General features: G+C 38.5%; 1 protein-coding gene across 1 annotated transcript in view; it reads left to right on the top strand.

Annotated features, from left to right (window-relative positions):
- LOC134669042 (ADP-ribosylation factor-like protein 4C) overlaps positions 1 to 13,495 on the top strand; it is a 74,881-nt gene extending 61,386 nt beyond the window's left edge. The window contains exons 3-4 of the mRNA XM_063526568.1: positions 175 to 233; positions 10,490 to 13,495. Of these exons, the coding sequence (XP_063382638.1) occupies positions 10,564 to 11,193 (630 nt within the window). The 5' untranslated portion in view covers positions 175 to 233; positions 10,490 to 10,563 and the 3' untranslated portion in view covers positions 11,194 to 13,495. The remainder of the gene's footprint in view (positions 1 to 174; positions 234 to 10,489) is intronic.
- The last annotated feature ends 4,393 nt before the right edge of the window (positions 13,496 to 17,888 follow it).

Raw genomic sequence — 17,888 nt, 5'->3', positions numbered from 1 at the left:
ATTGTACCTATATGATAGCTTTTAATTTTTAATAAGGCGTACAAGTACCTACCTACCTACATTTTCTACTAGTAGATAATGAGCAATAACAGCACAATTACCAATTACTCATTTCTACTACACAAATTTATCAATTTCAATAGAAAGTAAAGTACTTATTTTATTTTGTTTCAGGTATATTGAAGACTGAAGTTCATCTGGCCTTACTTAACGCAGTTTATTATTGACACTCGGTAAGTAAAACTCACGTATCGTGGTTTTTACCCACTCTTAACCTTACCCGGACCCTACACGTCAATAAATATTGTGATAATTATCATGATGTATCTTGGGCCGGATCACAGCACACCCTACACCATCAATACGGATCGCGTCTGTACAAAGCGTTCTTTGTACGTGGCAGACGTGATGTACTGTAGACAGAAAAATTACTGACGCGATAAATATCAAACGCGACACTACACGCAAGATAAATATCACGATCCAGGATCTAGGATCAGATCACAAGCATTTCCAGAAATCCAGCGAAATATTGTGATCCGTCAATACACTACCCTACACGTCAATAAATATTAAATATCGTAATCCGTCAATATAATTGACTAATCACAATATGGATCTTGCGTGTAGGGTTCGCCGAAGGCTTCATTCCAACAAATAAGTTACCTTAAATATTAACAGAGCTCGAAGTTGATAGTTATCCAAGACCGTTTTAATATTATAAATACTTTCGAGTAGGTGGTGGTGGTGTAATGTAATAAAAAGTTGCGTGTATGTAATAAATAGTAATAACATGTCCGTTAGGCGGTTATTACCTACACAAACGAGAATGTGTTAATTTCTGATTCATGCTCAATAAATCTTATGTTTATGTATGTTACGGCCAAATGTAGTGCTAAAAGACCTCAAAACTATTATATTTTATAAATTATAGGTATATTTTGTTCAACAAAACTCAAAATGCAATGTTACTTTTTCTTTAAATGTAATGATTGCAAATCACGTTATCGTATGGTCATTAGTTATGCATAGAATACTCGTAGTATAAAAATACAAATCGACCCGCTTTACATTGGTCTAACTGAATAATTTTAAGTGTAGGTATATTTACCTAAAAGTTTACCATACATTTTCTCAGCCACTTATTGAATTTACTTAAAGTAAATCGCACTACTAAAGTCTGTTAGTTTATTCGAGTTACACATAAATTTATCTTACTGTCGATCCGTTATGCACACGGCAACTAGAGCCGGCACAGATACGATGAGATAACGGGAATCCCGCTACGAAAAGCCGCTCGTTTGTATCCAATCTATAAATTTACTAAACTATGATCCGTCGCGTTAAACGTTTCTAATAATACGAGTATTTTTACGGCATAAAGCATAATAAACGAGACTAAAGTTTAAGTCATCGTTTGGAATTATCTAAGTATTCTTCAATGTGTTTAATTGATGATGTGGGATGGAATGCTGTTTTAACACCACCTTACTTTCATAATTGAATTTTAATACAAGAGTCAGGGTTAAGAAATAGACTTTTACGCGGTTATCACACACCGCAACTTCGCTCGAGTGTGTGAGCGAGCGGATTCGCATTCAATGTGAAGCTGAAGACTAGTGAAGAACGCTCTAGAGTAACATGTCGTTCTTTAAAAAAAGTTATTGAAACAAAAACGAGCGACAGCGACTTGACAAGTCGATTACTGGGTCACTCCACTAGACCGGCATGTTTTGGTCTCGTGTCAGCGACACTCGCTGCATACGGATTGTCTGCATTCCAACGACTTGACTATAACTTGACTTTATAGCGAAACCTAACTGTATCGTGCATTCAAAAAAATATTGTGAATATTGTGATGAATTTGAACTTGTTTTGCAAAGAGATTGTTACTGTTGCAGTCAAAAGTGTGAACTGGTCAAAAGAACTTTTAACCGACAAAAACAGGCAAAACTGCTTTTGACTGAGCATGTTGGTCAAAAGTAGTTTTACCTGAAAATTATACCTATTTCTGGCAGCAGTTTCGTTTTTAGGGCGTAGCAAAAAAAAATAACCCTAACCTACCTATCTCTGCGAGTACTTTTGACTGATAGTAACAGTCACAATTACTATTAACCAAAGATTTTCATGTAAAACTACTTTTGACCAACATGCTCAATCAAAAGCAGTTTTGCCTGTTTTTGTCGGTTAAAAGTTCTTTTGACCAGTTCACACTTTTGACTGCGACATTACCACGGATCTTTTAGGTGATTACGAAGGATCCCTCTATGAAAAACTACTAAACTAAAAAAAATTAAAAATAAACAGATGTGGTGAAAGTATAAAGATAAGATTGCTTTTAAAATATCTTTCAACGGAAATAAACATAAAAGTAAAAGGAGAGGAATAAAAAGATACTTTAATAAAATCCTTTTTTGCATGGAAACGGCATATGTGAATAGCAGTAGTATTTAAAGAAACTTTCTCTTAATATTTGGCTGCTCCAGGTTAAGTGTTTTTAGTGTTCCGTACAAAACTTTGTTTACGGAACACTTATGGGATCACTTCGGTCTTGAAAATCAGTTAAATACGTTTTTCTCAGAGACCGTTTGACATAGATACCTAAAATTTGGAACAGTTATAGCAATTACCACCACTCATATTGTAAATAAGTCAAAACTGCTTATTTCTTATTAAAGGGGGAAATTTAGGGGGTTGAGAGGGGTAGGCTGAAACTTTTTTCATTTGTAAGAATCGTGTGGGGTACCATTAGAAAGCTTGCAAAAAATTGAGTCGATGGACTGATTTTGACTTCATTTTAGACTGCAATAGTTTCGTCAAAAAATGCATTTAAAGTTGCAAGTTTTCATACAAAAATTTTCACCTCTGTCCTGGCGATTTTCGCGAAAACTATAGCTAATAGGCAGCTGACCAGTCAATACCCAACTTAAAGAAGCATGGAGACGGCGGGAAAATTATCAGCTTAACTTTATCTTTATTAGTTTTTCAACTGGAGCCTGGTCTTTGGTTGCTTAGGGCTAGCTAACTAATGCTTACACTGGTCATTTCATATTAGGCAGAGTAGCTTTAATGAGAAAGATCCTTAGTTAAAACTTTGGCATTGAAATTTATGACTTAAGTCTTTGACACAAAGTTTAATTCTGCTTGCTTATTTTTGTGGGATATTTAATTTTATCTGAATAGCCTACTATAAGTATGAGAGAGATCTACAAAATATAACCTTATTGTATTGCAAATAAAGTTTAAATTTCGAACGGGCTTTCCAACCAATGGACTAGGTATCTCAAAAATATGAAAAATTCAAATTAAGAATTCCATTCTTCACTGTCGTTGTGTTTTTTTTTTCACAATATGAGACATAGATTTTATAAAGCGTATAGAGATAATAAAGTCATTTAATATTTATTTACAGCTATGGCCTCATCTATAGATTTTATTGAGAGTATCTGATTCGTCGAAACAATATACACAATATTCGGAAGGCTGAGCTCTGCGTAGGACCGATTCGAAGGTCCGAAGCGTCCGACAGACGCTTGCCTCCCGTAACTTTTCCAAGTATTTTAAACATAGATATATAATATACAAAGATTACGTCTAAGCGAGCTGTTACTGTTACCACTTTTGTTTAGTGTACGATTAACAATGTGGCCCACCTTGCTGTAGCCATGTCGATAAACTATCGACATTTCTTGCAATTTTAATTTTACTTCAAAGGTTTAACGATACCTAAAATGAACAAAAACACTTTTATCGTTTGTTGTGGTTATCAGATCACAATTTTATCGTCACGTCACGCCCCAGCAGGGAACCAAGGGAAAGTTCAGCTATTATTTAATTATAGCTGAACCTACTAAAATATGTGTTCCGCAATAATTGAGTTATTTTATTATATCATAATATATTCATTATCCATTAGCATTTCAATTATGTTTAGGTTTAACGAAGATATTGAAGCTTCAATTAATCGCTATTTCGTTCCGCCAGGCGTGGGCGTGGCTCACTCCGCTTTGCTACAGGTAGCTAAAAGTACATCCGTTCGACCCCAATTTTGGGGTTTGCCATAAGCTGCGCGTGGCGCTGTCGCCATCCAGCGGCCATATCTGTGCTGATCGTGACAGACGCGTTTTGTTAGAGAGTGAGTCTTCTGTACCTAGTACTATTATTTATTCTTTGATTCCGCTGTGTAGCGTTTATCGATATATAACATTATTAAAATCGAGTTTTCACATCCCTACGCAAGAGCACACATATACGTTTTTACGCACACATACACAACCTGGTTTCACCTAAAACGATAACACCTTGATTTGAAGTCCATCTTGTCAACAGTATGGTTGTCCTTTTTAGACAAACGGCATTTTTAAAAGAGCGAGGAGAGAGAAATGATACTAGTTGCTGCGCCGTCAAAGAGAACAGGCAACGTTGGGGCCTTGATTTTAAAGTACAAGTGTCTAAATCGCAAGATCCAAAGGCTGAAGTCGCGTTGGGCCGAAAGCCCCAAGCATCCAGGAGGTCAGTTCTAAACACAGGTCATTAGTACAAGTGTCTAAATGCGAAGGCCGAAGGCTGAGCTCCGCGTAGGGCCGAAGCCTGCAAGATGTCAGTGGTTAAACACAGAACTGACAGGCTGTACGCTTCGGGCCTTCGGCCCTACGCGGAGCTCGGCCTTCGGCCTTCGCATTTACACACTTGTAATATTATTGTGTTAAAGCACTGACATCCTGGTCGCTTCGGGCCTTCTGCCCTACGCGGAGCTCGGCCTTCGGCCTTCGCACTTAGTCATTTATCTTATACTATTGTTCTGTGTTTAAGTACTAACATCCTGGACCCTTCGGGCCTTCGGCCCTACGCGGAGCTCGGCCTTCGGCTTTCGCATTTAGACACTTGTACTATTGTTCTGTGTTAAAGCACTGACATCCTGGACGCTTCGGGCCTTCGGCCCTACGCGGAGCTCGGCCTTTGGCCTACACATTTAGACACTTGTACTATTGCTCTGTGCACGCGGAGCTCGGCCTTTGGCCTTCGCATTTAGACACTTGTACTATTGCTCTGTGCTAAGGCACTGACATTTTGCTAAAGCTCTGCCTTCGCACTTAGACACTTGTACTGTTGTTCTTTGTTTAAGCACTGACATTCTGGACGCTTCGGGCCTTCGGCCCTACGCGGAGCTCGGCCTTCGGCTTTCGCATTAGCTGTCTACACCACTTTTCACGTCAACCATGGCGCCTGTGTCCCTGATACCGCCTGTCTCCATTTTTTTAGTAATATTCCGAATTCCATATTTACATATGTTGTTGAAAGTTTTTTCAGCCACTACAAACAAATTTTGTCTCAGAATTAATGATATATTAAATATGTAGTAAAAATTACAAGGGTTGCGAAACTATATGGGTTCCTATAGGGTACCTAATTGAATACGGTATCCTAAAAACAGGAAACAACCCCTGTAAAATGTAACGATGCGAGCGGTACGTTATCGTGAACGTAATTATATATCTCTTTCGCACTAATATGTCAGTACGAGCGAGATGCATAGAAAGTAAATTACGTTCACGGTAGCGTTTATGTCAATGCCAAACTGATGGTAGCCGTACGGAACACTAAATGCCTCGAGCTATCTCGGGCTTGGCCAAATTATTTTTATATTAGGCACTAAACGAAATTATCTCGATAAAAACAACTTTTTGTCGTTCAATGCGATAATTGCTTAAAGACATTACGTTAATTGCCTACTTCAATCTCATTACTGAGCACCAAAGCTCCATTAACAAGTAAACGAGTACATTACCTACATTTATTACAAGTAAGTATGACCAAAAAGCAGGTTAAGTATAAAAATATCACGAGCACTAATTAACATAAAAGTAAACTCCATGCAATAGCCTTACGACAAAAGCATATGTATAACAAAAATATGGAAAGCATATATTAATATGGAAAACAATTATACATAAAAAAAATGTAAGAATATTAAATTTATTACTTTCTATAGGTATTACGAGTAAAATTATGTCAGCATACACCGACTCTAGGACCTTCCGAAAAGTCATCAAGTTTATTTATAGTTTGGTTGACTGTCTTATTGTAACCCAGTACTATGTACTTACATGCATGTTATTACATAAGCATTTTAATAAGAAAATGTGACGGCACTTGAATCGATTTCCTCTTATCTAATTAGATATCTAATTCCTTCAATTGTTCATCGTTCGAATTTCCCACAATAACTCTTGATTAAAAGATCACGATTAGTGAATACACGTTAACTTTCTGTTCCGGTTGGTTTTAGTGGATTTGCTATTCGCCATCTGTGGTAGCGTGGAGTTATGTCGAGGCGTGGCCCAGGTAGAGAAAGTAAAGGGCCACCATTGCATCTGTGCTTTCTCTCGGCTCTTTTGACCCTACACACAGCTGTGAATCGACTTGTCATGACATGGCTTATTATTTACCACTTATCGTATCACTTGAAGTTTTCATTTGCTAATTTCCTTGTAAAATTAATGAATGCTACAAAATTTTTGTCAAACATGTTTTCAGTTAGTGGTAAACTCAGATATCGGCCTTTACTGGCATGAATGAATATGAGGCCGCATATTGACGTAATGCTTTTGATACCTGTAATGTTATGATGAATCTGCCGTCAACCGCGTAAAAGGAATATAACAGAGTACTTCCTACCTACCTACCTTGCTACCTACTTACCTATAGAATGCCTATGTATTATATAAAAGGTTATTTTATCAAATACTCTGTAATATGATATGTATGTAAACTAACGAAAAACATTTACTCAAACCCGTTAATGTGTAGGTCACACTGAGCAACTTTTACTATGGCACCGACCCCGAAAACGCGAAAAAAAATTTGGTTGTTTCATACATTTTGCTGGTCTAGCATTGAAATTTTCTATGGGAGTCAGTTTTTTTTTCGCGATTTCGGGGTTGGTGCCATAGCAAAAGTTGCTCAGTGTGACTCATTCATTAACGGGCTTTTAAATATTTTTCATTAATTTACATACTGTATGTGGCTAATTACCGTTGAATGTTACTAAAAATAATTTAACCATCTGCGCATCCCCAATACAAGTGCTCTTGAATTCCACGACGTATAAGACTGGTCATACACGTTCTTGTACATATTGTTATTGCAAGCCGCACACATTAACATCTATGACCGACTGACCGTAGACAACCTTTGTTAATGTTAAGTCGGTCGAATAAAAACAAAAGTTGCTTTACTAGTTATTCGAGATAGACAGGTCGAAGGCGCGGCCAGTTCGGGTGACCGCCGCGGGTCCCGCTTGCAAATTAAGTATTCGACCTCAAATTTTAATAAAAGCGAAACTTTAGATGCTCTGAAAATCTTTATTTGTTCGTAGTGCACTTTGTATCTGTTAACCCTACACAATATTATTGACGAAACTCAATCGCAATGATAACATTGATAACGGAACATAAAGGAATGAGACAGAACTTATACCTCGTTTTTTTTAGCATTAGAAAAAAGGTAAACAATCTTGATGTGTCTTTTAATTGAAAAACACATTTTAAAAATAAGTTACGGCAAATATGTAACAATTATGAATCTAATACGATCATTTATATTCTTCTACTTTCATAAGTAATCGTTTTTGGTTTTTAAAAAGCGTTTTTCAATTAAAAGACATGTCAAGATCGCTTACCTTCTTGCAAGTTCTTTCTAATGCTAAAAAAAACGAACTATAATTAGACGTGTAAAGTATAGTATTATTTTTTCTGATGCAGTCTCAATTAAATAGATCAAAGATTACGACTGTATTACGATCAAAGATTACGATAAGACGAAACAGGAGCTGAGTTTTAAATATTTTAGGTAAATATACCCGTCTCGCTAACGGAAGCGGCTCCTAAAACTATTGCGATAAGGACAAGGCGAAAAATCCTGCGTAAAAATCTCAAAAATCGAGGTTTCGTACTCGTAAAATTTTATTTTTTATCTGCAGATCTTATTGGAATATATTGTTTTATTGAAACATAAACATGTTGTGGTCGTCGGTGATGTAAACGAAATTAAAATGCAATGGGCAACCAGATACGTATCCGTGGGATAGGGCCATAGTTCAATTCGCTCCTCGAGTTGCGCAACAAATACGAGTACCTGCGGCGCGCACAATCGACCATCGAAGGCTTGTGCAACGTAATTTAATAGCAACCATAATGCACAGATATTATAGGTATATACCTACATTACCAGTACATACTACGGCTAATCCAATTTTCTCACTACCCTAGATTCAACCAATAGCGTAACGTTAAAACTGACTGTTTCGAAATCTGCAGCAGTAAATTAACAAGAAATTAAGAGACATGCATACATTTTCTTAAAAGGCAGCACTCCTTATTAGAGTCGTTTAGTGCCCTTACGTATGTATAAGCAACTTATATACATTACACGAGGATCTTTTGCGTACTAAGTGAATCATTTAGCCCGTTTAACGCTACGTCTTACGTAGGCGAACAACGCGCGAACGCGGCGCGGCGCGGCGCGGCGAAAGCGGCCGCCGCCGCGCCGCGCCGCGCCGCGCCGCCTGACATTCGCGTGCAAATCGCGCCGCACCGCGTTCGCAACGAGATCGCTTACGTAGGACACTTCTATGGGCATCAAAGGATTGATTTCGCCGCGCCGCGCCGCGCCGCGTTCGCGCGTTGTTCGCCTACGTAAGACGTAGCGTAAGCTCTTGCAATGGCCAAAAAGGCGGTTTCGTTTTCAAATAACGACTCGGACATTGCAAATCTTAAACAACTGGCGATGGCGTGAGGCCAATGGCCCGATTCGGAAGATCGAATATCCAAGTACGGTGTAGCGGCTGGAATTGAAATTACGGTGGCTCTCGCAAAACATTTGTCAACAAACTTATCGTGGGATCAGGTTCAGCTGTCCCGTTCGCGCGCGTTGCATTGGTAAAAGACGACCTTAGTTAAGTCTTCGCGATGATTCTAAAGAGTCTGGCCCGTGCCTCGCAGCGGGCAAAAAGTCGTCGACCCGGCTGTCTGACGCGAATGATAATTATGAAAGGGCGCGAAGCCGATGGCGTCTCGTCTCATTTCGCTACTCCACCTGCCTTCTCCCGCAATTATTTTTGCACGGGCTGCTGCTGTGCGTAATTATTTTGCGCGGATTTTCGAAATATAAAACAAAGTAGTAAAAAGCTTTATTTATGAACTTAATTTTAGTAAGTAAACTGTATCTGTTCAATAATAGTGGGTATTACTGCAATGTTCTGCCGCCAGAGCTATACTAAGCTATCAAGTAATCCATAGAATAACTTATACATACTGCGCCTTAAACTGTTTTATGACGAGTTTTCCCAGACAGTAAAATAATAAACTCTGCTCGGAAAACATATAAAAACTCAAAAATGCGCATTTTCCCAGGGATACGACCCAGCTAGATCCATTTTCTCACCCCCGAAAACCCCCATATAGCAAATTTCATCGAAATCGTTAAAGCCGTTCCCGAGATCCCCGAAATATATAAACAAGAATTGCTCGTTTAAAGGTATAAGATGACATTGATACAGTCAGCAGCAGAAGTTGCTAAGCGGGCGAGCTGTTCAAAGTGATCTGGACGCGACTTTATTGTTAAGAGAATAAGAGCGTGTCAAGGTAATTTTGATCATCTCCCCCGCTTAGCAACTTCTGCTGCTGACTGTACAATGCATCAAGGCGGTTTGTTAACAAGGGCCTACCGGGAAACGCGAAAATCCCGGCCTTTGCCCAGCAGTGGGACACTCTAATGTTAAAACATTAAAAACGACATTAATTGAAATTGCCATTGACAATCAAATATTCTTAAATCTGAAAGCTTTTCTTAACTGATGTATTTAGTTGAATAAGGCATCCACTTGTACCAATTACGTACGGCTCCAATGGGCGAGAGGTCTAAATTGGTAAGGACTTTTAATCAAAACCACTTATTTATGAAAGGGTTCAATTTAAATTTAAATGATTTATGATGGTAGTCGCATTATTGAATCACTATTTCCGAGTAAAGTAAATATAAATAGAAGCATGTAGCCGCTTGCGCAACAGTGCTCTAAACATACCGACTTTCACACAAGAATAGCTCCAAACGACACACAAATACACAATTATAATGTAGGGTACCGGTACCTATACCCCCTGAGTCAAATAGTTATAATAAGTTTACCAACGCATTTTGTCTTTAAATTCCGGGTCCGCGTATAGAGTCCGCATCCGCATATAGCGCTCCCGTCTAAATTTAACCGCGCATTTTGGGCATTGAAATTAGTTTTTCCCCACAAACAAATAAACCACCAAATTGGGAACGCAACAATTTTTTTTGCAAAGATATTCCATACTAATATACCTCCATCTTCTATTGGAAGATTTAATGTGCGTTAGATAAGGCATGTTTAACGATGTATTACCGAAATAAGTATATAACACTGTGTACTCGTGTGCTTAATCAATTATTTTCTTTATTTCAGGTGAGTTCCTGTTCTCTTCGTGATGTTGCGACCCGACGAGAGCGTGAGATAGCCGCCTCGTGCGGCGGCGCAGCATGGGTGCGAACATGGGCAAGAACTCGAGCCTGCTCGACGCGCTGCCTTCCGCGCAAGGCACGCTGCACGTCGTCATGCTAGGCCTCGACTCCGCCGGCAAGACCACTGCGCTCTACCGTCTCAAGTTCGACCAGTACCTCAACACGGTGCCAACTATCGGCTTTAACTGCGAAAAGGTTAAAGGCACCATAGGAAAGTCTAAAGGAGTAAATTTCCTCGTCTGGGACGTCGGAGGCCAGGAGAAACTCCGACCGCTGTGGAAGTCGTACACGCGATGCACGGACGGCATTATATTCGTGCTCGACTCGGTCGACGTAGAGCGTATGGAGGAAGCCAAAATGGAGCTGATACGGACGGCGAAGTCGCCGGACAACACGGGTGTGCCGATCTTAGTGTTGGCGAACAAGCAGGACCTGCCGGGGGCGAAAGAGCCACGAGAGCTGGAGAAGTTGCTGGGGCTGCAGGAGCTGGTGGCGTCGCCGCACGGCTCGCGCGACGCGCACACCTGGCACGTGCAGCCCGCCTGCGCCATCACCGGCGAGGGCCTGCACGAAGGCCTCGACGCCCTCTACGAGATGATACTCAAGAGGAGAAAACTCGCTAAGCTACAGAAGAAACGCGTCAGATAAACTGGCCACGCGAAACTTATGGCTACGATTATCAATGTTGTGATGTACAATGTTAAGATAATGCTCATCGTGTAGATATTATTTGATATGTCCGATGTGTAACACCAAATATTGTTTTTACTGTAGATATGAAGGAACGTCTTATGAAAATATTCCATCACAATGTTGCTCAAGTATATTGAACATTTTGAAGGAAACGAATATTTTGATAAAACTATAACTACTAGTCATTTTCTTTTGAAAATAGCTAGGCGGAGAAAACGAAATAAATTAATATAATACTGTCAGTCGGTCTACTAGATAACGGCCACGGTTTTACAACCGAACGAAGGAATCTTGACATCTATGATTGTGTACCTTTCAGAATATTAATACATGCCTGAGATTTAGTACAGAATATTTTTCATCGCCATTTTATTGCTTCGCGTTTATATTTAAATCGTAATTAAATTGATCCCCTTTTAATTCAAGACGAGTTCATCAAGAAATTCGATATACATTGATCCATGATTGATTACACAGACGAGCTGCAGACCTTGAATTAAATATATCTATAGTGCAATATTTATAAATAGTTGTTACACGTAATCTCTAGAAAACATAGGTTTTTTCCCTATTACAGCTTTTCAGCAAATAACTCTTGAATTCTTGATCCTTTCGATCCCAAAATGATATGATCTTCCAGTAGTACAGCTCAGCCACCTAGTTGCGAATATAGCGGAAACATGAAAAGGGCGATCAAGCGATACGCGGTACCTACTACAAGAATATATAACTGTCAAGACCGTAAGGGCTTTGAACTCTTTGAATTTTCACTGTTTTCGTGTAGACATAATTATTATTAATATAATTATTCATTATCATGGAAATGAGATGTTTGTGTATAACTTTTTAAAAGAGGCTTTTAATGTTTCTGTGTCGAGAGTCTTCTCTATGTATATATGATGTAAATAAACGAATTTGGAGGATAATATATAACGAAATTTACATGAGTAGATAAGTATTGCGTTGTAAAATAAGCATTTTAACGTTTGCGCATTTAGTTTAAGGAACGTCTAAATAAATTATGTTAATACATTTGGCCTGTTTTGTAACTTGTAGCTACGTCGACCCACCGGCCGAATTTTTGTATCTCGAGTTAACGTTAAGTGACTATCTTGTGGACCTTGTCATAAAGCACAATTTTTACATTGTAGGTCATTGTGCTGCATGGCCATTGCTTCTTGAGCACACATAATTTACTACAATTTTTTTCCAAAAGCAACTGCTGTGAAAGAAAATTACGCAAAACACACGGATTTAATTTCAATTTAAGAGTCTTAATATACCAGAATTAAGACACCACCGCGATATTGTTTGTCGCCCTACGTAACATGTTCTTGGACTCATTGCATCAACCAGCGTTAGCATAAATGTAGTCTAAAATTAGCGCATATCAGCATTGTCAGCTCTATTTAGTATTTATAAAAACCGCAGTTTTGGCTATCACACAGCCATTCAACATTTCTGGGTCGACAAGGATCGCTGGTCACAAGATAATTCATCAATTCATCACCTGCTTGAGCCAGGAATGTAACGCCAATAAATTGTCAGATGACAATTGCCGACCTGGTGAAATACGGGTCTGGTTTGCTGCTTTGTGTACACTGGCTATTTGGAGGCAAGTGAAGGAGAAATATCTATACCTCGGTCTTCGGTCATATAAAAGCTTTAATCATGTTTAACTTTACATATTGTATCATTTTTCGCCGGTGTAGTGTATCCTGCTAACCTAACAAACGCAAAATTGAAGGGATGTTTACAAAAACAACATAACTGACTACAACTGACACCTGAAACGATTAACAGTGTTCTTAAAAAAGTGTCAACCGCTCTAAGCAGTTATGTTGTTTTTGTAAACATCCCTTCAATTGATAGTAATGTTATGTTAAACAACTTACGCTGCTTAGTAAGCAATTATTATAAGTAATTTAATTTATTTATGGAGTGATTCATATTAAGGTTAACATAACAATTAGTTTAGGTCTTGCGGATTGCATTGATGTAAAGCTTTTACCAAGTTTGTTTAGTCATCATTGTAAATATGTAAATTCCAAGTAGTTATTCGTCAATACCAAGAAACCAAACATTTTTATGAGTAGGTAATGTACATTTTGTTATTTAAAGTGATTTGTTTTATTATACATATTATCTATCTATATTATATCCAATTGTATTTTGTTTGATGGTGGAATTAATAGGCTATAATTATGTAGGTTGTTTTCGTATTGATTCCCCGTAAATAAAATCTGTTTTCAATAAAGTGTGTTTAATTTAATAATTTATGTCTAAATGTATACGTGTAAACTTGCCTGTATACGTGTAAAATCTGATATAAATCCGTGCCTCAAAATTCGCTATTGATATAGAGGACGACGTACGGCTCCCTATATTATGCGGCCAAGTGCAGCGCCAACTATTTCGGTTGTCAAACTCAGAGATACGATTTGATCTTAGACCTCACACCTTCACTATGAATACATAATTATTTGGTCCAAATTAATTAAAATTTAGTTTCTGACCTTTTGTGCTTATCTTCGCTAAGCGCTTGTAAATAGTTAGCTGGATCTTCATTTACTGTCCAATCTGTGAATAGAGCCAAGTATTCGAGCTGGGCCTCTGTAAGAGACCCTCTGGATGCTTCGGTCACGGTGCGAAGCCGCGGCGCCTGGCTCATTCTAGATTTTGTTCTCTGCTTTAGTTTGACTGTTGGTGGCAATATAACGTCCGGGCTATCTCGTGGCAAGGAACTGCGCCTCAACTCCTTCTCCAGCCGTCGAAAAAGACGTAACTCTCTAGCAGCAAACCTTGCCTTCCTCATTTTAGTCCGCTCCTGCTCAATATAACGTTCAACAGCTTTTTTTATGTCATCACTACATACTTCATCTAGACGTTTCCAATAATCCAAATAACTTGACTCTAAAACATTAGCAAGGAAGACCAAGTCAGTGTTCATTGGTTTTTCATTCAGTACCTTTTCATAGCAATATTCTAAATGTAGTCCCATTTTTAATACTTCCAAAGATCCAACGCTCTCGTAATACATTCCTTTGAGGATTTTGTGAAACTTTGCCTCGATTATGTTACATCTCGTATTTTCTGTCTCCAGCGTATCTTCGAATTCTTTAATAGTGTTAACAACTGAGACACTACTTTGTTTGATCAAAGATTTCAATGACACTAATTCTTTCTTCAGGGTCCTCACGTAAGGTGAGCTGTAAATAACGTACGTCAAATAATTCAGTTGCTGCTTTTCAATAGACTCGAACATATCCATCAAATCATTCGGCCGCTGGAAGTAAAGAACCGGGGCGACAGGATTTCCCAGGCTTTCTTGTTTTAATTTCTCAAATATAACAGTAAACGGATCATCATCAGTAGAATATCCTAAATCAAACCCTTTCTTCTCTATCTCGATCGATCTAGCAAAGTCTCTGTGATTCGCTCGCCAGGTAGGTGGAGATAGATAATAGAGCAGTCTTCCGTACTTCTGTTGCACACTGTATCTATAGTCTAACCCTATCAATCTTGACCTAATGTAGAACTTATCATTGGCGAGACTTTGCAGTTCAGCTTCCTTTGAATTAAGTTTCATTTTGAGTTCATCCCACTTTTTCAAGAAGACCATTGACTTGAGATAGTCTTCGGATATAAACGAGTCAAAATATTGTGCTTGCTCCTTACATCTCTGTGCGCTGATTTCATATGTTAGCAATTCTTTTCTCATATTAGATTCGATTCTCAAAACGCAATCTTTTATAAAACTAGTATGATGTCTAACTTTAAATAGACTATTTAATGAAGGACCCAGTGATTTATAAAGTGGGATATAATTGGACAACGCTCGTCCATTCACATGCTCAAAGAATTTTGGATCAATATCAGTTAATCCTTGGACTTCGTTAGGGGGGGATTCAATGTGCAAGCGCCGCCGCAGGTCTGTGCTGGCAATTTTATATTTATCATAAATGTTTATTGCTAATCTTGTCTTATGTCTTTCAGCTTCTTGTCTCTTTGAAAACAGCCTGTATGGCAACAACAGTACATCATTCTGCAACTTCTTCACAGATAAAGGCTTACTTCCGGGTAAAGAATACTTTTGTAATGAAATATTAGACGGCTTTCTTTTGCTTACGTAGACAGGCAACTTAGTTTTTGGGCGAACCGTCATAGGATCCGATTTTCTAGCATAAACTATGGGTTTCGGAATGTTAATAATAAATGAGCGCATTTCGTCTTCCATTTTAATAATTGAATATTTATAATTATGAAATCAAGGTAAAAATACATAAATGTAAGCCAACTAGATTAACTAAAAATATCCCGTATCTTTAGTTACAAATTAATTCAAACCTTAAGCGTTGTTATGAATATTAAGCCTTTGAAAGCCAATTCTTAGTGTCAAGACGCTGTCAAAGTAAAATAATATAATAATAATATATTTTTAAATCGTTTATATGAAATTTGGATTTGTAAACGGGTCAGTGAGGACTGCTACTAGATCCGGTGTTTGCAAAAATAGTCTTGAAATACCATCCCTAACTTTTTAATTAAGGCAATTTGAGAAGACCAATCAATCATCATCTGTCGGATAATACCGTCTTCAAGCTCTTTCGTCTCTTCTAACTCTTGCGGTTGTACAAAATAGTTGGTCAATTGAACCAATTTGTCAGTCGGTAAGAACCAGGAAAATGAACTATACTCATCCTTTTCTTTTGGGTGCTACTTAGTACTAGTGTATTGTAAAACACAGATAGTATGATTCTCTCTGTCTATGATTGAAATGAATGAGATAGTCCTTTGACAAACTATACCTACTCCACTTGCAAAAGGTGGGTAGTGCAGGAGCGGAGCTCTTCCTTTCTAGTGTATATCGTCGCCTGAAAATTATCTGCTTTGCCTGAAGGTTGACTGGTAGAGAATGCCTCATAGCATTAGGCCCTCCTTTTGTACGATTGTATTTTCTTTTGTGCAAAAAATATGAAATAAATACTTAAATAAATATACAAATACAAGAGTTCTTGCTCTATGACAGTCTATCAAACCAAAAATGTTATATGCCACTCATCCCTACATCCTTAAGAGCCCATCAACGTGCACACTTGCGCCACTGCTAAATAATCGTGATTATTTAAATTTAACGATAGGTATTTATAAAAAGGGGGCCTCTACGTACTGTATTTTGTATTTGTGTACCTTTAGAATACATCAAACTATAGTAGAAGAGCCGGCCGCAAATTTTCTAACCGACTTGATACCACGATGAAATGCACAATGGTTTCCCATAAAAGTGATGCTAAGTCCGAATTCGATAGTCTGCCACGGCGGAACTTGCCGAAAGTACGAAAAAGAAGGCCACTTCCGGTGCGAAAAAAGGGGGCTGATTTAACCCATCTGATACCGAAATAATAGTTATGGCAGCAGTTAGAAATTTACATGTAGACACATAAAAGCGAAGTCTGCCAGTATTTTTTTTGCCGGAAGTGCTTGGCAGACGCTCTCAAAGGTGGCCAACGGGACCCCTAATTTAACCCATCTGATACCACCATAAAACCAATTCCAGTCGGTAGGTATGAACCCTCATGTCAGGAATATATAAGTCTGCCAAGGCTTTTCCTGCCGAAACACCTTGGCAGACGAGATTATGTAAGCAAGGTCGGCATCGGTTACCCTACACTAACCCATCTGATACCACCATGAAACCAATTTCAGTCGGTAGGTACGAACCCCCATTTTAGGAATATATAAGTCTGCCAAGGTTTTTCCTGCCGAAACACCTTGGCAGACGAGATTATAAACAAGATGATCATCGGTTACCGTACACTAACCCATCTGATACCGCCATGAAACCAATTCCAGTCGGTAGGTATGAACCCTCATTTCAGGAATATATAAGTCTGCCAAGGCTTTTCCTGCCGTAACACCACGGCAGACGAGATTATGTAAGCAAGGTCGGCATCGGTTACCCTACACTAACCCATCTGATACCACCATGAAACCAATTCCAGTCGGTAGGTATGAACCCCCATTTTAGAAATATATAAGTCTGCCAAGGTTTTTCCTGCCGAAACACCTTGGCAGACGAGATTATAAGCAAGATGACCATCGGTTACCGTACACTAACCCATCTGATACCACCATGAAACCAATTCTAGTCGGTAGGTATGAACCCTCATTTCAGGAATTTATAAGTCTGCCAAGACCTTTCCTGCCGAAACACCTTGACAGACGAGATTATGTAAGCAGCATCCACATACGAGGGATCCGTATTTTGGGATTATACAGATTACGGACATTATTAATAGCTGTAGGGTTATTTATTACTTTATGCTTATACATATTTGTATATTATTATGTTATTAATAAAATATATTTATAATTTATTAAACCTAAACTTAATACATTGGGAATTCATTACCTGCTTACGGCAGTAGTAGGGATAAGTGGGTGAGTTCTGGCTCACTGAGCCAGGCCAACAGTCCCTCCCCCTTTTTTCCCTTGTTGAGGCCCTGCAACCTTGCCTTGAACCCAAACTAATGTCATTGTAGCTCGAATCTAACCTAATTTATTTTTATTGCTTTTAGAATATTTCAATTATCTACTTTTGCAAAGTTAAATGTTGAAATCTCTATTTCGAAAAATGGAATTTTAATGTG

The sequence above is a fragment of the Cydia fagiglandana genome, chromosome 11, assembly GCF_963556715.1.
Source record: "Cydia fagiglandana chromosome 11, ilCydFagi1.1, whole genome shotgun sequence".
In the NCBI taxonomy this organism is placed as follows: Eukaryota; Metazoa; Arthropoda; class Insecta; order Lepidoptera; family Tortricidae; genus Cydia; species Cydia fagiglandana.
Note: the sequence above shows the minus strand (reverse complement) of the source record. Positions and strands in the feature narration are given on the sequence as shown.